Source organism: Abramis brama, assembly GCF_963993115.1.
Source record: "Abramis brama genome assembly, chromosome: 16".
NCBI lineage: Eukaryota > Metazoa > Chordata > Actinopteri > Cypriniformes > Leuciscidae > Abramis > Abramis brama.
The window spans coordinates 24629028-24652686 of NC_139978.1; the positions used below are offsets into that span (position 1 = coordinate 24629028).

The 23659-nt window shown below is 36.8% G+C and overlaps 1 protein-coding gene across 5 annotated transcripts in view; it reads left to right on the forward strand.

Annotated features, from left to right (window-relative positions):
* iqsec2a (IQ motif and Sec7 domain ArfGEF 2a) overlaps positions 1 to 23659 on the forward strand; it is a 77170-nt gene that overhangs the window by 22107 nt on the left and 31404 nt on the right. The window contains exon 1 of one of the 5 annotated variants that reach the window (XM_084087515.1): positions 20060 to 20345. The exons of the other annotated variants lie outside the window; for them this stretch is intronic. Within the exon in view, the coding sequence (XP_083943641.1) occupies positions 20281 to 20345 (65 nt within the window). The 5' untranslated portion in view covers positions 20060 to 20280. Of the gene's footprint in view, positions 1 to 20059; positions 20346 to 23659 lie in introns of those variants that run through there. 5 annotated transcript variants of the gene reach the window in all.

The window sequence follows — 23659 nt, forward strand, 5'->3', positions numbered from 1 at the left end:
ACCACGGTTGCATGACTTACAAGTCATATTATTTTTTTTTTAAATCTACAAATTTGAGTTTAAATATTAGATACTATTATACTTTACATAGTATAAACACAGTGAGGCTGTAAAAGAAGACTAGTGACTAGATGAATTAACCTGTTCGGTGTAATGATGTTTAAAGGGTTAGTTCACCCAAAAATGAAAATTATCCTATAATTTACTCGCCCTCAAGCCATCCCAGGTGATTATGACTTTCTTCTTTCAGCCAAACACAATCGGAGTTATATTAAAAAAAATATCTTGGCTCTTCCAAGCTTTATAATGGGAGTGAATAGTAACTGATTTTGAAGCCCATCCATCATAAATGGAATCCATATGGCTCTTTCATAATCCCTACTTTCTAATATAACTCCGATTGTATTTGTCTGAAAGAAGAAAGTCATATACACCTAGGATGGCTTGATGGTGAGTAAATTATGGGATAGTTTTCATTTTTGGGTGAACTAGCCATTTATTGTTCCCAACAACCTCTGTTGTTCCATTTAACCACTTATTAGTGACCGCATCTTCTTATGTCATAGATTAAAACGTGAAAATATCTTGAGCTTGTGTTAACTATTCAGGAATTTAAACTACAACCCATCCAAAAAACCCACTGACTTCAGGGCACAAATGCTAACTTGTTTACGTGCTTTTTAGGACTTCCTGCAGCACTCTATTAGCTTTTAATATTATCTGATATTTCAAACACAAAATTTGCTTGGTATTGTAACTTATTTCCAAGTCGGTATTGTAACTTATTTCCAAGTCGGCGTGGAACTCATGCACATCTGCATAGGCCAATATATAAATAGTACTAAGGCGAAGACTTGGCTCATGAATATTAATTCATGAACATAATTTGACAGTCTAAGAAAATTGCATAGCAATGTCAGTACTAGCTAATTAATATTCATGAGCTCAGTTTCCTCCAGTATTCCAATTTATTTAGTGACATCATAACCCGCCCATTTTTGACTCCCTTTCTAAAACTCATTCCGGCACCCTCATTCTAATATACAAGCAAATGACTCTAAATTTGAATCACAGCACATTACAGCACTGTAGAGTGAATGTTACTGGATTTATATACAACAATATATATTTATAATGACCCATCCATTCCTCCATTCATCACTCTTCCTTCTCTTTACTGTACTTACTCTCTCCCTTCTCTTTTTCTGAAACTTTTTTATATTTTTTTTACTCTTTCCACTCCCCATCCGCTTCTGCCGCACCCTAGAGAGGATGAGGACGACGACATCGCCCATCAGTTCTGTTGCCCCGCCTCTGAGTGCAGTAGCCCCTCCTCTAGGTAACCAGCAGACTTGTTGGCCCCACCCCTGACAACATCCCCCTGTTTTGCCCTGCCCACTACAACAAAACTATATGGGGTGCTTGTCAATCACCTGGATGCTAAACTTGAACCAAGTGCGTCTGAATCTGCAGCCTAAATGCAGCTGGTCTTAATTGAACTGAAACCTCTGAAACAAAATACAAAAATATCCTTTGCACTAGCATGTCATCTGCATCCTACCACGCGTCGGAAATGGACAAATATCCTGTACGTGACTGAAACGAGCGAAAAGGAATGAAAACCATTGCTTTACAGTATTAATAAGGGGACATACTAGAGAAGATCTGAAGTGGAAGATCAACCCGAAGAAAAGAAAACAAAGCAGATGGTCCCCTTTTCTCCACCACCGTCTGTCTCCCGGTCCTCATTGTTGCGATATCAGCTTCTCTTTGGTTTCTGCTTTTGTCTTTCCTCCATGTGTTCTCTGGCCTCTGTATCTCGTCTGCCAAACGCCTGTGTAACTTTAGTATGGTCTGTGATGTGTTGTGCTTGTTCCCACATTTAATGTCAAAAGAAAGGATATGCGTTTCTTTTTATCATCCTCCGTTTCCCCACAGAGAGAAAAAGACGCTTGTCTCTCGGCCCAACTGTCAAAGTTTCCCAACGAAATTAAGGATTTACCACACTTTTGCGTATATATCAGGCCCAGCATGACGGCAAGCCTCTCTAAAGCCATATTTTAATGTGAAGCTTCACCGACCACCATTTGTCATCCCCCAGAGTTCTTTTTGATTCGCTTTCTTGACATTTTGTCTTTTTGTACTGTTGTTTACTGGCATTTGCTTATCACCTTAACAATCCAAAGGCAAACCAGTCGTCGTCATCCCACTTCTACCAACTCAGACTAAAGTTTGTGACTCTGTACATACATGTAAATGTCAACGTTTGACACATTGAAGGAGAAAAAGGCCTGGTTGGCATGTTAGTCTAGCGATGTAGGTTAGTAACAACAACAGGGATTAAGAGGTGCTTCATAAGATAATCAAAGTTTTTCAATCCCTGGCCTACATCAATGAATGCATCCTCAAAAATGGCACTGAATTATCCAGGTATAGTAGTGAGATATTGTTATAGTAGACTTCTTACTGTACCTCAGGTATAAAAGATACGACGTAAACAAAACGTTTGGCACTATTGTAGATCACATCGCTCTGATGTGGTGGTTCCAGTAGCTAGATCTCCACAGCTGGCTGATCAAAAACCCTCTCACCTTATTTGTGAAAGTCTCCGAGATTGTTTTGGATGAAGAGATATTCTGGAACTGTAGTGTTTTGTTTGTAATTATGTGATTGTACTGTACAATATACCGAACACGACATGCACAACGTACATACATAAATGAACTGCTTAGGAAAATTGATTTACCGTTTATGATTTGAATAAGAAAAGTATTCCTTGCCTGATCAGTTAGAAAATCAATTGAAAAGGAATATTGAGGTCATATGAAAAGCTAATACAAGTAAGGTGTGGGAAATCATTGCATGAACCAAAAATCTTTCATGAGAAGGATTGCAAAAGGACTGAGAAATACAAGAAGACACATTAGCCAGATGTGTGACCATGAAATGCCCCCGTATTTGTGACAGAATGATGACAATGACATTGTTGCCACTTGCTCAGAGACTCAACTGCATAAACTGATAATAAGAAAAGAGTTTCTCAAACTCTAATGCATGTTCTCTAAAAGTCATTGCTCTTTTTAAACTCTTTCATGGTTGTGACTGATATAGTTTTTTTGTTATTGTGGAGGCTTAATTGTTTTTAATTTGTTGTACCAGCATTTTGGATGTCTTTGGGAGCCGTTAAGTACAGAAAGAATGGAGTTGAAGGGAAAAGGCTCGTATTCACTGGTTTATCCAGTGACTTAAAGTCTCTCTAGTCGTTGCAGCTGTGTGCTACTTTTAAAGGAGCCTCTCGCATCATGGTGGAACATTTTAATATAGGGACGTACTACAGGGGACTCATCAAAATTAAACTTTTGTGATATGAAAAAAAATATTGACCAAGTTTTAAAATATGCAAATTAAGCATCATCTTATTATATATGCAAATTTAGAGTTCTAATTTACCAAACCTTTACTTCCTGGTGCAATTTAGCATAATGTAGTAGAAAATGTAAACTTCTTTTTAAAGTCATCAACAACTTATTAACTGTTAGTCAAAAGTGAATAAATATGTGTCAAAAAACATGCTGCTAGAATGAAAATCCTTTCTAAAAATGTCATTACAGAAATATTACAGCAGCAAAATCTCAATTTTGGTCTCTGGTACTAATTATGAAACATGACATTGCATCCAACCGAATGCATCATGCATGCCTGTAGTACCTCCCCTCAAACCATGCTGTGACTCTCATACAGTGGACGAAAATGACACGACGTCACTGCTAATACAGAGATGAGTGGTGGATTCTTTCGCCTGATGCGTTCAGTCAGCGTGTTCCTGTATTTAGCGCTCACAGCGGGAATGAATGCGATGAGTCACACATGAAAGAGCCCTTCTTTACTATTTTTATTCTCTCTCTATCTCTCTCTTTTACATGCTGTAAATACTGAAACATCATTCCTACTCCTTTCCAATGGAGGTGGAACATTCATTGATATATGTATATTACATGAATGATAATGGATATGATATAAAACTGATATATTAAAGAGTATTACTGAATATTATAAGAATGTTACTGATGATGGTGGTGATGTGGTGGTGATGGTGCTTCTGATGATGATGATGATGATGATGATGATGAAAGCGACTGAATAAATGCTCTTATGATCCAGATTAAAATGTGGTCATGTAGTCTTTTAATGACAGGTACGAGTTTTTCCGTAGGCATTTAATCAATAAAAGCAGATCAAAAACAGACGCCTTCAGATAACGACACTTGCACATACCTCTGTTGTGGCACCTCCCACGTTTCCTAGGGTTGAACTGGCACTGTGTGGCTTTTTAAAATATGTACACATATTACAAAAGTGCAACATCATTAAAGAGCTGAGATACTTAAGGGATCCCAGGCAAATTATGAACGTGCTATTTTTTTTTTGGGGGGGGGGGGGGAACAAGCTAACTGTAATAAGAGTTTGACTGACTGATTGATTGTTTGGTGTAGATGTGCTTCAGTTTGTGTGTGTCACTTCAGTTGGACGCAAGGTCGTGCGGGGATAATTTGATTAAAGTCTTAGTGGAAGAGATGAAGGAAGTGTCAGCGTTGGAGGGGGGGAAGGGTGAGAACCGGAAAATACAACCTCAGGGCAATAGAAAATGAAAGGAACGGGGAAAATCGATGAACGAAACCCTGAAACGGCAATGTGAATGTAATCCAAGATGACCAGAACATTTCCTCAACAGAGGTTAAAAGGGTTTCATCAAAGATAAGAAGCATCAGAAGGCACCAGTGATTTATATATTAGATCTAGTGTTCTTATTTGAATATATTAGCATGCAAAATGAAAAAGAAAGAAAAACTGCACCCAGGGCAAATGTGTTTAACAGGCCTCTTGAGCACACGGAGTGGAAAAATACTCTGGGATATTATTTGTTCGCCCATTAATGCAAACTTGAGTGTTTTTTTGGGTTCATTTTCCCATCATTTACTGATATTTATCCATTAATTAATATTGTGGAAAATGATGTTCCTCGGCCAGGAACAGTCAACGAGGTTCTCTCCCTCTGGATTTGCTTTTGCACAGTCATCAAATCTAAATCCTGTGAGGTAACTTACATTCAAGCCAGTGCTGGAAAGGGCTACGGAGAGTCTGCTAGCCTGGATACAAATGGTAGCTGTGTGTTTACTGCTGTCACGCTTGCCGCTGGGATCTGATCTCTCATATCACTTCAGCACACAGAGCTGGCCTGTGACAGACAGGACAAGCGGAAGCGGTTTTAAATGGATGTGCTGCAGTCTCGACGGTTGGGCCTCAAGCTCACAGCAGAAGGACTGGGGAGTCTGGACTATGTGGTGTGGAATATAAAGGAGCCTTATTGGTAGTCAAGTATTGGAGGAAAGGGGCTGCTCGAATTCTCTAAAAAAGGGGGAAAAGAAACCCTTGATGTTTGTTTTGCAGTGCATCTGTCCAGACTTTTGGCCCCTGTTCTGTATGCGGTTAGTAGGTACCTCGTCCCTCAGGTATGTGCTCAGAAAAAGTCCAATTAAAATTTGCTTTATTGTCATTCTGCTATGTGGAGACGTATAGTGGAATGAAATGTTGTGCCTCGCAGGACCACAGTCATATATATTTAAACATAAATAGAAACATATAAACAATTTATATGTTTGCCTAACTTTACTAGTGCAGTGCACAAAAACCTCAAAATATTTATCTATCTGTTCTATCTATCTATCTATCTATCTGTCTGTCTGTCTATCTCTTTCTATCTGTCTGTCTTTGTTCTATATTTATTAATCTCTTCTGTTGTTCTATCTATCAATCTACATATCTATCTGTCTGTATGTATATCTCTGACTGACTATTGATCTATCGGTCTGTCTATTGCTCTTTCTATCTATGGTTCTATCTAAAAAATGTTTTAACCCAAACCTTTTGCAATCCAACATTCAAAGTTTTCAAATTTTGCTTTTCTAGTTAAAAGTTAGCTACATGAATTTCTCTTAATTTCAATTCATTTGATTTCTCCTTCATTACATTCAATTTTGAATTGCAGTTCTGCATCATGTTTGCTGCTTTAGTTTAAATTAAGGAACTTAACCTGTGTTCTCAATTAAATTTTGAATGGTGCACATCCCTGCTGTGGTGGTTACGGTCTGTATGCAAACTACAGGGAGAAGGGTCCCGTTCTCTAAGCTCTAAATGAGTAACATTGAACAAATGGATCCATGCCACCCTGCTGCTCTTAAGGCAGTTTCGCTCCCTGTCCACCGCTGGAGCCGCTGCATCAGGAATCAAGCTGGCTTTACTCTCGTCTCATTTGTTGGTGCCATATGCCTGTTTATTAATTTTATGTGGGAATGATCATGGGTAGCTCCTATTCTCTCAGTAAATGGCAACATCCCTGATGTTTATCACTCAAGTGCCCTTTATAGCCAAATAGAAACAGATGGGCTCTGGGTGTGTTTTTGCACTAATCCAAACGCAGCACTAACCTGTACATGCAAAACCACCCAATGGGTCCCAGATCAGTGTTTAAAGGCAACGTTAACACCCATAGAATGAGGGAAAGATGAGGACCCTCAAAGTGTTTTGGGTTTTCACCAGGTTGTTCGGTATACTTATTTTCAGAAGTATACATTAAATAGAAATATAATAGAAATATAAAATATAATATTAAAGCGATCAAGCATATACTTGGATGTTTCTTTTGTTTTCTGTATTGATTGTAAAGTGTATTATTTATATATTATATATAGTATTTATTAATGTTTTAAATTAGTTTTTATTTTATTTAAAATTAAGTTTCCATATGAATTTTAGTTTGGTTTACTAATTTTGTTGTGCTTTTGTTGTGATTTTTTTTTTTTATTTCCGTTGTATACGTATAATTATTTTTTCCAGTTAGTTGAGCTGTGAAAAGTGCCATATATATATATATATATATATATTCGTGCCTATGGCCAGACCGATACACCGGACCGATATACACCGATATCACACTACTACTCGTGTGATATTGCTCATATATATATATATATATATATATATATACTTCAGTTCATAATCTTTCCCTCTGTTGTAAATCTTAAATCTCATTCACTTGGTTGTGTATATTCAAACATGCAGTGTGAAGACACCTTGCACCAGGTTTGACGTCAATGATGCTATCTTGTGTGCCATGTGACCACAATAATGATTTCTGTCTGTTTCTTACAGAAATAACCAAGTAAGTCATATTGACTATGTTGTTTTTTTTTCAATATTCAATATCCTATTTATTTTTATTGGAATGGAGAACACATGACAATCTGCTAATTTTTTTCTTTCTGTGTTCCTTGGAAGACATAACAGCATACGGGTTTGACAAATTCAGTAAATTCCATAATTTTTCATTTTTGGTGTGTGTGTGTGTGAGAGAGATATTTTGACAGCAAGTACAGGTAATTATTTAGTGTATGCGCTCTTCATAAAATCTCTTCACTCTTCAGCCCCTTGTAATCATTCGTTCTCAGCTTTGGTTTCCATCAGGTTTATCTCACCGCCACCGAATCGTCATCACAGTAAATCTCACACACATGCTGTTCAAATCTAAGCTGAAGGTGTTGCAATCTGCTGCATTTCTCAGGCAGACAGCAAACACACGAGCAACCAAAACTGATGATGACAGAACGAGCCAAACTGATTCCTAGAAACTGACTCCAGAAGTCTTTAAATACATCAAATCACATATTTAATATTTTAATAAACAATATACCTGGTCCCTGCATTTCTCCGTAACCCCGCACTGCAAAAAAGCCCATTCACACATGCGTGTGTGCGAGTGTGTGTGCATGTGCACTCATGAGTGAAATACACACGTGGAAGAGACCTGTCAAGAATGCAGCCTTTCCGCTCCTCAGAGAGAGAGAGAGAGAGAGAGAGAGTGAGAGAAAGAAGGAGGGGTGGTGGGTGTGAGAGACACAGGGTAGACTGGAAGAGGGGTTATTTTTTCCTCCGCTTCTCTCAGCCTGAATGGGACCTCTCTGTGTCTGCATGGCGGTAAGCTCTCGTTCGTTTGTTCACTCCTCCATCCTTTCATTGACTCACTGCATCATTGCACGTTTGTCCGTGGCATTAGCGCTGACACTTAACTAAGCGGCTGCACAGTCTTGAGATAACAGACCGTCCGCTCACCCTGCACGGGAAATATGTTGACTGCGGGCCTTTTTATCCATGACATTTTCAAATTCACATTCAGCTAATCTTGTTCGTGCTCGTCAGTGCATCACGTTGACTATTACTTTATATTGCTAATTAGTAAAGAGTGCTGTTTCTTCCTGATATCAGCTGTTTCGGACTGTGTAGGACAAGCTGACTCTCTCTAGAATGTAACCCAGCGGTGATTACAGTTAGAGACGAAGGCCCACAGAAGTACATCGTATTACCCCCATTTTCATTACATTGGGAGTATTGCGTGAGATTGGAAAGCATTTGTTCTAGCTGCTTTTGTGTAAATGTTGCTTTAAAAATAAACCAGGAGCCACTGGGGACGGAGTGAAGTGAAGTCTTATGCTTGAGTGAGACAGAACTCAATAATTTACCAATTTGGCCTGCCTTCAGGCAGCTGGGTATGTGGCATGTTAGTGGTTAAGTCTTTGTTTCAGAAAAGAAATGGAGTTAATTTAGCTTATTTGGCCTAAAACTGATGTCTTTGTCTTTTTGAGAGAACAAAAGGCAGGAGGTGAACATCTGTGCGTGTGAGAGGATGTGCAGCTTCAGCACCCTTCTAACTAGAAATGTTGGTATTATTATTTTTTTAATTTATTCTGATTCAATATACAGAGAAAAATAAGATGTGATTTAAAATTAAACAATTAATGATGGCCCTGTAGCTGAATGTGAATTTTATTACAAATCATTTTCCTACCGTCAGAGCATGACAATATGAAAATAAATGAAGCAACATATTGACTTCTTATGGTATGACTGTTAAAAAAAAAAAAAAAACATGAGACAGCATCCAGGAACAGTAAAAATACGATGTACAAAATGTCAATACCACATTGGTTATTAGCCAATATTAGAGTTTTTATTTATTGGTATCTTCCGATATTGGATTTTGAATCTTGTGTTTTTACATTTAAATAACATTTGTCATCTTCTAACACTCAATTAAATCTTTAATAACAGCATTTAATGTTATAATAATCAATATCTAGTTTTAGTGCCATATTTTTCGTGATTTTTTTTTATAGATTTCATTATTCTATATTATTTTAATATTATGTAGATATTTTTTTATTTATTTAATTTCATTGAATATCATTGGTGCATTATTTTATTACATGTCATTATTAGATATTACTTTGAGATTTTTTATCTATTTAATATTAGCCTTTTATCGGTTATCGGCCATAGCAATAATAATTATTTTTGGCTTATTGGTATCTGTCAGAACTTTAATATTGGTGCATCTCTTGTAAAAAATAAAATAAAAAAAAAGCATACCACAGAATGAAACATACATGCTGTTCAGGGCTGTGTTTCCCAAAAGTATTGTATTTCGTAAGCTTTAAGTTGATCGTAGAATAATTGCCACCAATGGTCTCTATGATCAATTTAGGCTTACGATGCTTTTGGGAAACGCAGCCCTGGAATGGACAAAACAACTAGAAGGTATAATTATCCAAACACAGCTTCTTGTTATTGTCAAATGAGTTGCTACTGTAAACATTTGCTTGCAATGCTTGCTCCACCCCCAACTTGTTCTGATTGGTCCACTGTTTTGAAAGTGATTAGTTGCGCTTTGTGTCAAAAGTTGAAACAAGCATCTTAGTTTTTCTCAGCAAATATTAATATATGTGGTTAAATATTAATTTGATATATCTGAGTAATTGTGATAAATTGGATGAATGAATTGGCGTATCATGTTATTAATCTGATTTTAAATGCAATTGATTGTTATTATTGTTGTTCATATGTTTGTCTGAGACTAGAATTGGTGGGTAATAGTTTAATAGCAGATGGGATTCGTACCAGCTGTGTTGTCAGAGAGAAGAGAAGCATGAGGGAGAGATATGGATGGAAAGAATGATGAATTGACACATCTAGAAATGAAGTGACAAGTTCAGAGATCCAGAGGGAGAAAAAAATCCGTCAAAACCATCTTAGGAGAGGAGGGGGAAGGGTGTGAGAGAGAAGAAGAAGAGCGAGAGGTCATGTTTTAAATAAATAATATAAAGAAAAGCAGCTGGTTCCACACAGGAATTTTCAAGTGTTTGTGAGAGAAAAAGAGAAAGTGAGTAGATTTATAAGCTGAAGAGGGCAGGGCGTTTAAGGTTAAAGAAGAATTCCAGCAGAATCGTCAGATTTACGGGGTGTGTGTGTGCACCCATGGGTCTCATCTAGTGACAGAAGATTAACTGTGTCTGGTAGAAACACTTCTGGTATCCTCAGTCTGAAAGTACAGGGCTGATGGGTAATTTAGAGCTGTGTTCTGCTGAAGCGTCACTCTTATTGCCTCCTCGCTCTCTTAGGAAAAGCAAACCCTTACAAAAAGTTATGTGATAGTACCCTGCTACAGCGATTGTGTCAAATGGTAATACCATGGTACTATGGTACTGAATGATACTGTATATATATATATATATATATATGTATATATATGTATATACAGAGAGAGAGAGAATGTTTATGGTGCTCCATACTACTAAAGTACATCATAGAAATATACATAAAATATACATTTCATCATTTCAAATCCAAAGAAATCCCATGTATTTATTTACAAGACGAATCATTGATTAATGATTGTGAGTCATTGTAGCCCTTTTCAAGCAGACATTTAATAGCTATTCTTTTATAATTATATAATAAAGCATGTGTGTCCATTATTATATGAGTGTGTCTATCATATTCATACATGTATTTTTATGGTCAAAGAACATCATTCAATTACCATAGTGCGAGTCCAAAACAATATGATTTGATTTATTTTATTTATGTATTGTTCTTGATGTGCTGTCAATTTTTTTTTTGAATAATGGAAAAAATATGTATTAATACAATCCATATTTTCTTTTCGCATAAAATGTACATTACATTTCACATAAAATTAACATTCACATAAAATTCAGTTTCAAGCTTGATAAATATTTATTTATTTATTTAACAAAAAATGACAGAATGAGCTTGAGTCAGTGTAGCATTTTTCAAGCAGTCATGTACTTGCTATTATTTTGTAAAGTCTGAGTGAGTCTACTGAGAAGTGAGTCAACAATCCCAAGCTGAGGGAGAGCTGTCCAAGTATCTCGAGACACTCGTTTTCATTTACTCTAATGATGTGCGATGATTGTTTGCGGTCATTCTGCTGTGGCGTGCGACCTCAAATGGTGAGGGATTTAAGAAATTGTTAATTTGCTAATATGTTTCAGCGGGGATGACTGTGTCGGATTAATCTTGTTTGGTAGACAGCAAGTGTCGGCTTGTGGTGATCATGAAAGGGAGCTAAAGGCAGATTAGTGCAAGCGCACATCAAAGGGCGAGGGTGACTTCTTTCTGCATGCGGCTGGAGATTACGGCATCACTGTTGGGCAGTGCCGTCATAGTCGGTGCTGCGCTGCTGGTTTATCCTATATAACTGTAATAAATGCATATCTTGTGTGTGTGCTGCATGAGTATATATGAGTGTGAGTGCTGACTGTGTCTATATAAGTGTGCATGTGTGTACTGTGTATTTTGGTACAAGCCAATGTCTCAACAGAAGAGCAAGCAGGAGGAAATGTATGAATGGTTAAAACAATAATCCAAGAGAAATGGAAGAAATCGAAATGTTCGACTGTTAAAGAGAACAACAATTTCCTAGAGTCTCTGATAGTTATATGTTCATATCAGGAGGTTTGCCCCCAGGTGTTTTGCTCTGAGTTCACAGTGTCCTGCTCGTCGGCTCTGTAGGAAAGCACTGGTGACAGCAAATACAGTGACAGAGGAAATCATTGAATTATAGATGACAGTGTGGATTAACCTACAGGTCAAAATTTGGCTGGTTAGCATTGCCTGGTTAGACCCTGCTGGCAGACGCTGTTAATACACTGTCTGGCTTCGAAAAGCATTTTCTTTATTGACGGGCATTCAAAAGCAGCCATGCATGTTTACAAGTGTGGGGTCAGTGATATATTATTATTATTATTTTTAAGCAAGGATGCATTAAAATGATCAAACGTGACAGCAAAGGCATTTATAATGTTGCAAAAGGTTTCTATTTTAAAAAATGCTGTTCTTTTGAACGTTCTATTCATAAAATAATTCTGGGGAAAATGCACTGTTCTCAACATTGATAAGAAATTTCTTATTAACATTGATAAAAAAAAAAATTCTTCTGCTGAAAATACAGCTTTGCCATCACAAGGATAAATTACAATTTAAGATATATTACAATATATTCCACAGTTTTACTGTTTTTACTGTATTTTTTATCAAATATAGAGTTCTTAATGACATAAAATAAGAAGAGAAAAATACACAAAAAACAAATGAACTTTAAAGGGGTCATGAACTGCATTGTTTTATTGTTTTATAATGTTTCCTGGGATGCACTTATAATGTTAGTCTGATTTTACATCAAAAATAGTCCTTTTCCTACCCTGATTTTAGTCTTCTGATTTGAACGCTCTGTTTGAAGGGGCGTGTCTGTTGTGAGACTTCAGTGTAAACGCCCACTGCTGTGATTGGCTAACATCTTTGCATAAGAAATAGCTAAGTATTACATGTGGAACTCTCTAGAAAACTTTTAGCACGTTTTTAATATTGCAGCTCTCAAGGTTAACTAATTGTGAAAAGTGTTGATTATAGCATTATATTAAGATCTATGGCATTATATTTAGATTGTGGCATGAAAGGTTGCAGTGATGAGCATTGTAGCCTATCACAGACATGTTGAGCGCATGAATGCAGTGATCTCATCATTGCAACTTGATTTCTGCACACTTAAAAATGCTTTCATCGTTACTAACAGTGCGAACAACGTAAATAAGAGATTTGTTGATTATAACGGGAGTTTGGGCGAGATCACTGATAAACTCACACTATTTGATTGACAGCTCCAGCGATTGTAAAGGTTACGTTCTTTGATCGCTTTTTATATAGAATTTAATCACAGTTTAAATAACAGATTATTTTCATTCTACTCAAAGAAACAATGTGAAGTTGACCGTTTAAGTCACTGGTTTGCTTTACTGACCCATAGACAAAGAACAGCTGACTGTACACAAATCATTACATATCAGAAATCACTGGTCATAGATCAGGCATTAGAATTAACACAGTTACTTACATGTTGTGACAATACTGTCTAGTCCATATCGTAAAAGTCTGTTTGCAAAGCCTGCGCCGAAATTGCGACTGATATACCAAAGAATCCACAATGAAATGTTCTGAACAAACAAATAATGTTCAACTGAGACATTCACATTGTTGAAAATAAATAACCACATTCCTAGCATTAGGATCCTTTGAAATGATCCACTGATCGTTCTTGACTCCTCATCATCTCACTAACACACCAGTGGGTAGGGCCAAATTTGCAATGATGAAGTAGGCGTTGTTTTTCTTCTTTCACCTATCTATTACATAGACACATTCCACAGTCGTTTGCTGGGCTTGGTTACAATAAAAGCTGTTTTTGGACTAACAAGGAAGTTTTCAGTTATGAAACTTACAGGATATTCTTATAGTATGATGACCTCTTAAATGTCAAAAACTCAAGGAAAATTGTATTTCTCAATTCATGATTCATGAGGATGGAGGAGGGAATTGGCTCCTGAGAAACACGATAGCTGTTGATAATACTGTGGAGCTTATTTATGTATACATACATTGATAGGCGTTGTATTCCTATAGGTAGATGTGGATCAGCTGTGAGTCAGCTGATGCGAGTTGACTAACAAGGCAAGGCTTAATGCTCACTATTGTCAACGGGACTGTTCCATTTTGCTTGAAATCTATTTCTACAAATAATATCATGCTCATGTTCAATGTTTCCTGCATAATTAATTAGCACAGCTGCTGTAAATATATTTTGTCTAAATATATTAGACAAAATATAGACCAATCCTGTCCAAATATGGCTACAGAAGACTTTCTGGTAGATTAAAATTAATGAAGAGAATGTAGCAGTCACATCGCAGTACTGGCGTTCATGTGATCACAGTCCCGTTACCCTGCAGACAGGCACCAGCTGAATCACGTTGCTGTACAATAGCGTGCAGACGTGAATGTTTGCTCTGTGCTTATTGTGTAAATTAACATTTTTGATTAGAAATGATCAGTGAGCTTTAAGCTTCAGTTTCCCTCTGGCCTTATTTTGAATCCTGACTTGCATTGAGGTTAATTGTACACCCTTGGAAAGTGTGTAGTTGCTGCATAATTCATAGTTGGATAATGGGATTAAAAGGGAAGCTCATTTGTTGATCAAAATGATCCATGTATCACATTTTGTAGCAACTTGTTAAAAAGCACTATATTTTGCACTCTGAATTATTATTATTATTATTATTTATTAATAATAGCAAGTACTTACATCTGTGTGTGCTTGCCTCATTAAAGTAAGCCTTCATCAATTTGTATTTTTAGCAGCATGCAATTTTGTATTTTGACCATAGGTGGCGATAGAGAGGCCAAAGTTTTGCAACCTTTTAATTTTCTACTCTCAAACTATAGCCTGCTGGTTATTTCAAAAGGTTTTCATGTTAAATTATTAACATTAATATATTTATAAAATTATAAATTTAAATGTTTATTTAAAAAATATTCTGTTTTCTTTTGTATAATCAATTTTAGTGCTGTGTTGGTTCAATGTCCAATCATTTTCCAAACAATTCTAGTTAACATCCGCTGATATGAATAGTTTCATGTTAGTTAAATCACAAATACTGAATGATCTGAATTAGTTGTGTGAACCACTATAAAGGAGGTCAAGTTGCTGTGAATGATGACGGCTGTATTCAGCACTATGGACAGCTCCCTCTATTCATCCTCTTGCTGGGACAGCTTCCTGAAGTGCATGTATGTAAACGTGTTTCCATCTCAATTGTTGTTGGGTCATACTTCAAGTCAGCTAAAGTATAGACTCGTACAAAAATAATGCTTTCATAAATATTTTCATGTTTTCTTTTTGCTGTTCTCGGGTGTTTCTGGGCTGCAACCTTTGGCCAATGGGTATGTGTGGGTATGTCGCTCCTCCAGTCAATAACAATATGCGGTGCAGGTGAGGGTGGGAAGTTGTCGTGTCTCAACACAAAAACAGTTCACCGATGTTGCTATTGAATTGTCGGCTGCTATCTGTAACTCGACAGATTACTGGCCATTGTAATTATGTTTTTATGATGACTCGTAATTATCGTCTGTTAGCAAGCTACACTGAAGATGACTAAACTTGCTTGCAAATTACTTCCCGTCATCTAACTATTAGCATAACAGTTATTTCAGATACACAAACAGTGCTGTTTATGCATGATAAACAATATTTGAAAATACAATATTGCAAAAGAGCTCAACACTCATGATATCATGTCAGGTAGAGGGCTGGAGCTTCTGGCTGTGTCCAAGGGTCCAAGTTTAAAGGTTGTGTTTACAAACAATAACTGAAAATTCTGCATATTGCACCTTTAAACACACCATTCAAAAGTTTGGTATCAGTAAGATTTTTTTTTTAATAGAAATAAAACATTTTTTTAACAAGGATGCATTAAATTGATCAAATGTGACAGAACATCATAGAACATCAGTAGAGAAAGGCATATAGTTCATCATAACATCGTAATATGCATCAGGTACATAATTTACCCGCTATATTGCCAATGTAACTGATTTTTAATATTAACAGAAAAATATACTGATAACCTGGCTTCTCTTGAGACTCCCCTATTTCAGAGCGGTCATAGTTAATGATATGCTAAAGTCCGCCCGCTCTGATGTGATTGGTTACAAGGTAGTTTGTGACATCAGAAACACTGTTGATTTCAAACCGCGTTTTTGAGACTGTCTTTGATTCACTGCAGTTTTAAGGAGAAAAATACTCAGCAATGATGTTGACTTATGAATTTGCACATGGTTTGTCTTAAAGCACATTAAAAACACCACACAGACATATAAACAACATTAAAACTTTTCACCACAAGGGGGTCTTTAAAATAATATTAGCTCTAGTGGTCATGTGTGTACTTGTGTATGTTTATATTGTATATGTGGATATATGATGCTACAAACCCCTCAGAGGTACTGTGATCCCTCCCATCTTGCGCCAAATCCTGTAAGACAGTGTGAAACCTCGGTCGCCAAGGCAACGCCACTTTTGACTCTGGCTCACAGCAACCCCTCCCACATCTGTTTCTCAGCAACCGTCACCAAGCAACTCTCTCCTCTCATCCCCGCCTCCCTCTCCCCTTCTCTGAGTCTGCCTCTTCCAGAGAGCGTGACAGCATCGAGAAGGAGGGATAAAGGGTGGAAGCAGTGGGGAAAGAGAGATAATGATTAAAAAAGAGAGAGGGGGGGCAGAATACTTACAAAGAGATGAGAAGGAGATGGAGAAAGACAAATGATGAGCAAGAGATAAGTAAACATGATTACAGTAATGGACAAATAGAGAGTAAAGCGAGAATAATAAATGCTGTGAAATAATGAAGTAGGAACAGACAGGGTTGAAAGTGTCATGCTTTATTATTTATGGAACAAGATTGTGAAAACATTTCCAGGTCAAAACATTTGAAAAATAACAGAAATTATATGTATGATGAATTATATTTTGAAAAAAGTGCATGGCTGCATTTATTTGTTCAAACATACAGTAAAAACTGTAATAATTTAAAATGTAATTTATTCCTTTAATGGCAAATCTGAATTTTCAGCATCATTACTCCAGTCTTTAGTGTCACATGATCCTTCAGAAATCATTCTGATATGATGATTGGATGCTTAAGACACATTTCCTATTATTATAGCGTTAAATGTTACAATGTTAAAAACAGCTGTGCTGCTTAATATTTTTATGGAAACGGTGATATCTTTTTTTTCCAGAATTCTTAGATGAATAAAGAGTTCAAAAGAACAGCATTTATCTGGAATAGAAATCACATGTAACATAATAAATGTCTTTACTGTCACTTTTGATAAAAAAATGACAAACCCCAGACTTTTGAACAGTAGTTTATATGTGCTTGATTGTCATTTAAATAATGTCACAATGTTACGCCACAATTATTTTTTTCTGGTTGCTCTCTCTTTTTCTCTTTATTATTTCTTGAGTTGTCAGGTTCTGATATGTACACTATTATAAAAATATGATATTAATGTTTTCATCAGTGTTAAATATGCAGAAATCATAATCTAAAGTGATGTCTCCATTCCTCTCAGCTGGTTGAACTTGCTGCATTCTGAAGCAGAGACTTTCTGATAGCTCAAATGACCTAGTTAGACTTTATTAATATTGCAGTCAGCAGCACGTTGTAGCGTTGTTCTTTGGGAATCATGAAAGGGGAAATGCGAGGAGACTGACGTTGACTCCGCCCACCACGGGAGGCCGATAGAGCACAGTCATGAAGCATCATGTCTGTCCAATCATGTGCAGATACGCATCACGTGGTGCCCTGGGGACATTAAAATAGACTGAGTGCTGCATGAGTAGTAGCTCAAAGCACATTTAGATGATATGGGTCTTCAGTTTTTCAGCAGGATGGTTTCAACAACATTTGTATTATGCAATATACAACTCATCAATGTGTGCAGAAACAATATGAGTATGGTGACACTTCATACTGTACACCTAGAGCATTTGTGCTGATGTGTTTTCTCAGTGTGAAAGCATGAAGCTTAGCTGTGCACATGAGCTCTGTTCGTTTTTGTAAAATGAAGTATGACTGTATTTTGTTTGTCATCGCAAGAGGGTGAGAAAGAAAAGGCGAATGTGCAATCATCCAGCATGCTCACCCAAAAATGAAAATTCTGTCATTAATTACTCACCCTCATGTCGTTCCAAACCTGTAAGGCTTTCGTTCATCTTCAGAGCACAAATGAAGATATTTTTGATGTTTACAAGCATGTTTACTTGCGAGAACCAATGAGGTTCATTCTCGTGTGTTACACAGCACGTTTGAGAACCAATGAGGTTTGTTCTCGCACATCAAGCATGTTCAGTTGAGCTTCTGTTCGCTGTTTATATGTGAATAAAATTCAATCTGTTTATCATATAAAGCAATCGAGTCTCTTCAGAAAATTTGGACTATGCCACTCAATTCATATGAATGAGTTTTACAATTTCTTTATTAACTCTTTGAAGCATCAAAGTGGTAGTTGTGTAGCTGTCAATGGAGGGACAGAAAGCTCTCAGATTACATCAAAAAGATCTTCATTTGCGTTCCAAAGATGATAGAAAGTCTTACGGGTTTGGAACAACATGAGGGTGAGTAATTAATAACAGAATTTTAATTTTTGGGTGAACTATCCCTTTAAATACATCTACTGACAGTTTTGCAATTTTAATTGGTTTAATTGAAAATATAACCTATCTACATTGAAAAAGTTTGGAAACAATGTGTTCACTCAGAAATTGCTAGTAAATTTCAAAATTGATTTGAAAGAAATGGCAAGTGACACATTGAATTAAACATGAAATATTGAAGTAGAAAGACTGAAATAGTATTTTCTTGTATTATTTTTGTTTACAACTTTAAAAAAAAGCATTTTTACAATACAGTAGGCCAAAACATCTCATAGGAACATGAAAAGCCAGCACATCCAACAATATTTATGTATTGTTATCGATGCCCTTGCTGTTTATTATGCTGCATTTTAGCAATTATGGACAGGAATTTAGCTAACTCATCAATTCTCATTCATGTTCTTAAAAATAACATGCAAGAGTGTGATGAATGGCAAAATGTAGGTCATGAGACTTACAAATGTAGGCCATAATTTAAGTTTCTATTTTTAGATGTTAATGAAAAAATCTATGAGAATTCCGCTAGGTTTGGACATGCACAGATTTAAATGAATAAATTACATTTTAACAGTAAGTATTTGTGAAGTATCCACAAAGAAACAAACTTTTCCTGTCCTGGAAATCACAATTGTAATATTCCCTAGCCTGATACTTGCAGGTTTACCATGACCGTATGAACCCTGAAGAAAAGAGAAAGTGACACAGGAGAGATGAAGTGAACAGAACACTGAGCAGCTTGTGCTGAAGAATGAGACAGATGACAAACATGGGGAGAAGGCATCAAAATGGTGGCTAATATGGAATATGATGAATTATATAAAGCTGTCCTGAGGCCAGGGAGAAAGATGGAGACAGAGAGAAAGAGATAAATATCACATATCTCTCCTGTGTTTTGATGTCCATGTGAAAGGAACGAGACTACTCAAGACGAGAAGAAAAGAGACTTGTCACAACAGAGTGGGTTGAAAAGTCTCTCAGCATACTTCAATGCACAAGTCCACTGACAAAACGCAAAACATTAATTAATAAATGGCAGATGTGCAAAATGAGGAGAGAAACGTAGAGTGATACATCCACACTATTAAATATAAGTTTTTTATTGGCATCTTTGATTCCATGAAGACCTTTAACATCCACAGTACATTTCCAATGCAATTAAAGTGGAAAAGGGTTCTTCAGATTATTAAAATGTTCTTCACACTAGGAAAAAAAAAAGGTTCTTTGGGGAACCCAAAATGGAACCCAAAACGCCCTTTTGGAACCTTTATTTTTAAGAGTGCTCTTTGAGAAGTGGCGCGAACTGAGTGATAGAATTGACCACCAGATTGACACCATATGGTTCCCCTGGACCGCGCGACGAATCGAGATGTGACTCACACAGATTATGTCACATGACACTCTGATTGATCTTAATGGCACCGAACAGAGCCTGTCAGAATAGTCGAAGCAATGTTGCCTGAGGTGTGGATCATGCGCTGCGAACAGGAAGCGGTTTGCCAAGCTCGGCTGCCAGACTCGTTTTCGCGCCCTTACTGCTGTGTCACGCTGGCTGCACGAGCCTGAAGAGATTCAAAGGATTGGGAGAGAGAGAGAGAGATGGAAAGAGAGGGGAGGAGGAGGAAGGAGGGTGGCCAAGGATGAGAGAATGAGCTTCTCATCATCTCCTCGCTAATGACAGCACATGAAATCGCAAATCATGCCTTTTAAAGTGAATCCTACTCCACGCGCACGCCGTGAGGGATGCTGTCAGAGCTCGAGCCAAATTAGATATCAAATGAAATAGCGCTTGCGCATCCGGACGTGTTTCTCTCGCAACAATGTGGTGCATCAACTGTGCGTCGGATAAGACTCCAGCGATTCTTCATAACAAGCTTGTGTACTGGTAAGACGCAATGTTATGATTTTATTTTTTTATTTTAGGGTGACACGACTGGCTGGAATTGTTTGTTGTCTCGTGCTAAGTGTATTTTAATGTTCATGTTAGAGTCGTTCATTTAAATGACCCTGTTATGAAGCATCACTGGGAAAACAACGTAAAAAACCGCGCAATATGCGTGTGCGCGAGTCCTCTGTTTATTGTAAATTGAAGCGCATCTCTAGCCGCAGAGAAAACGCTTGAGGCCAACGAGTCAGAAGAAACCACTACTAAAAACAGTCAGTTATGCTTTTAAATGATATGTTATTACGTGAATACCTGTAATGTACAGAGTTATGAGCTTGTGCAGCGGTCTCCGATTTTGAATGCATGTTCTTGGCAATGACTTGTAGGTCACAAGTTCCCTCAACACAGGATCGCCCTCATTTGAAAACAAGTGTAATAGCCTACTGACTCACGCTTGAATCATTTTTCCTCTTTTATGAGTGCTGTACTGTACATATTGAGATGACTGTTGTATATTCAAACATTTTACTGTCGAATGACATTTTTGAAGCTTCCTTTGGATTTGGTGTAACTTGAACACACTGTCTGAAGGTAATAGTGTGTGGTGGCCTTTTGAAATGAGGACACAGTCCATGGTCTGTTTGCTTGATTGTTTGTTTATTGTTAGTCTAGTGTAAATTAACCATTTTAATTAAATTTTTACAGTTTCTGGTGCCCATTTGACACGATTAACAAGAACCCAATTCTCCACTGTAAAAAATGGGATCTTAAAGAGCTATTTACCTGTGATTTAACCCATAAAATTTGTTTTGTTTGTATAAATTAATGTAGGCTATTAGTATTAAGTGATTATAAAACATTTGTGAATTTAATAACCATTTAGATGTTAAACATTTTTCAATGTACATTTTATGTTTATATTAGCATAATTTTATTTTAATATTTTTATACATAAAACATTTTTTTTTAATACATTTTCTCAATTTGTACTAGAAGCACTTAGTAATTTGTGTTTGGCTATTTTTATTAAGAGTCACCTTTTTTGGACCATTATTTGTCAACAAATCCACTTTAAAAAAAACTGCAGGTGTCATAATGGTCCCACATGAGCAGAAAACCTGTCATTAAAAGCACAGTATGTAAGTTTCGCTGCTAGAGGTTGCTTATTCATAACAATAATAAATGCGTAGATGACACCGTGAATGAGCGTGGAATCATGGGAGTTGTCGTCTTCACCTCCACAGCCGATGGAAAGCTATACGATAAACAGAAATCATGTTCATGGATGAGCTAATATATTAAAGTTTTATTAATGTTACTGTGGTATGAAGCTGGGCAAGGCCGAGACCTTGGGACATTTTACGTTGCTGTTTTTATTATGCTTCTATGCTGCAGTTGGCCACTGCCACTCCTTTCATTTTGTTGTTTGTTTATTTTACGATTCATTTTACAATAAATGTCCACCTGCTTCTACCCTGAACTTGAACTTTGTTACAGTTACGTTTGATCACTTAAATTCACATCTTTTTTTTTTTTTTTTTTTTTCATTCTAATGAAATAGCCACAAGTGCTGAATTGCTACTTGTAGGGGTCACTTTATTTGACGAATTAAAGTTGTGGGGTAACCGTTTTACTTGGTCAAAACAATCATACTAAAAATACATTTGAGTGTGTTGAAAGTTATGTTAATCTGTGCGTTCGCTCGTGGGTGCTATGAGATACTTGTTGCACATTGCAGTAAACTAGATCGATATTAGAATATCATATTAATAAAAGCTGAGTCACTTGTGTTGCTAAATAACATGCAATTAGTTTTATCATATATTGTATACTGTTACTACAAATAAAGCAAAAGAAAACAAGAGATTCAAACAATAAGCCTAATGATATGTTTACTGTCGATAAAGGTATCCAAACAGTTGCTCACCTGTCTAATAAAACATAACATATTAAAGCATCTTTGGTGTTTCCATTGTTTCTACGGAAGTAAAACTCGAGGGTAACGTGGCTATGATGTCAATGACAGGCTACGTAAAGACACGGGCTGTTACATTGGTTAAAATTGCTGATTTCTCTGGATTTAAACATTGTTGGAAATGTAATTAATGTAAATAATAATGTAAGTACACAAATCAACAAAATATCGGCTATAACATTGTTCTAGTGGTTTTTGGATATTTTAATCCAAAATTCTTGGATTAAAGTCATCTTTTATATCCACTCTAATGTGACCTGAAGTGGTGATGTCTGAGTGAGTTGTTCACTAACTATTTCATTCATTTACACCAGTATGTTCGATTTAGTTCAATTTAGGGACTGGTTGTGAGCATAATATTATCACATTGACAGGTTTATCAGCCAATCGTAGCATATTTTGTCATATTTGTTCTTTTTTTTTTATTGTACTGTCAATTATTTTGAATTTCTGTTTCTTCATAAAACGCCCCTGTCTGAAGGAACATGTTGTGTTCCTTAATGCTTCAACCTCATGTTCTTACACTGGTACTATGAAGTATCGGATACAGCTGCCAGATTTGAGTCCTGTCAAAAAAGCATGATAAAACTCTTTAGTACATTGTGCAGAAACAGGATGTGGCGTTTTCTCTGGGCTCTCTCTCTCTCTCTCTCTCTCTCTCTCTCTCTCTCTCTATTTTTCAGCTGGTGGGGGGTCTTCTGAATCCGCTAGTCCTCTCGTGTGAGGGGTTTAAACGGTGCTGGAGAGATTTCAGCTGTTTAACAGGATGCTGAGAGTTACAACACTGTCAAAGAGGCAGCGAGAGACTGAGTATGTGAGAGAGAATCGCTGTTCTTCAGCAAGTGTTCTGCCAGTAAGTTGGTCTCGTAGTTTTCTTTTTTTCCCTCACTGCTGCCGTCATGATGGAAGGATCTAGAGGACTGTCATCCATTGCAATAAGGAATTATTTATTAAGTGCTTCATCACTCTTGTTGCATGATAGTAAGTGAATGTAACCAGACGAGCAGGCTATTATTCCTGTGCAAGGCCTTCAGATTCATACTCTGACCAACGGTTTTCCAGTTTAATGCTGTATTGAATCTTTGAGCATAGTTTTAGCTTTAGGGGTGGGCGGAATGCCGGTAGACACAATTAACCAGTAGAAATTTGTCAACCGGTAGAGATTTTGGACTATCATCTGTATCACAGTTACGCTCATGTGATGTTGCTGTGATGCACTGTCACGAAAGCTCTTCACTTAAATGTGTTTTTAAGCATCACGGTTTAAAAACAAGTGATTTTAAACGATTGTTATGTGCAAGAAGCAGCGAAAAAGAACTCGTATCGCTAAAGCCGCTGC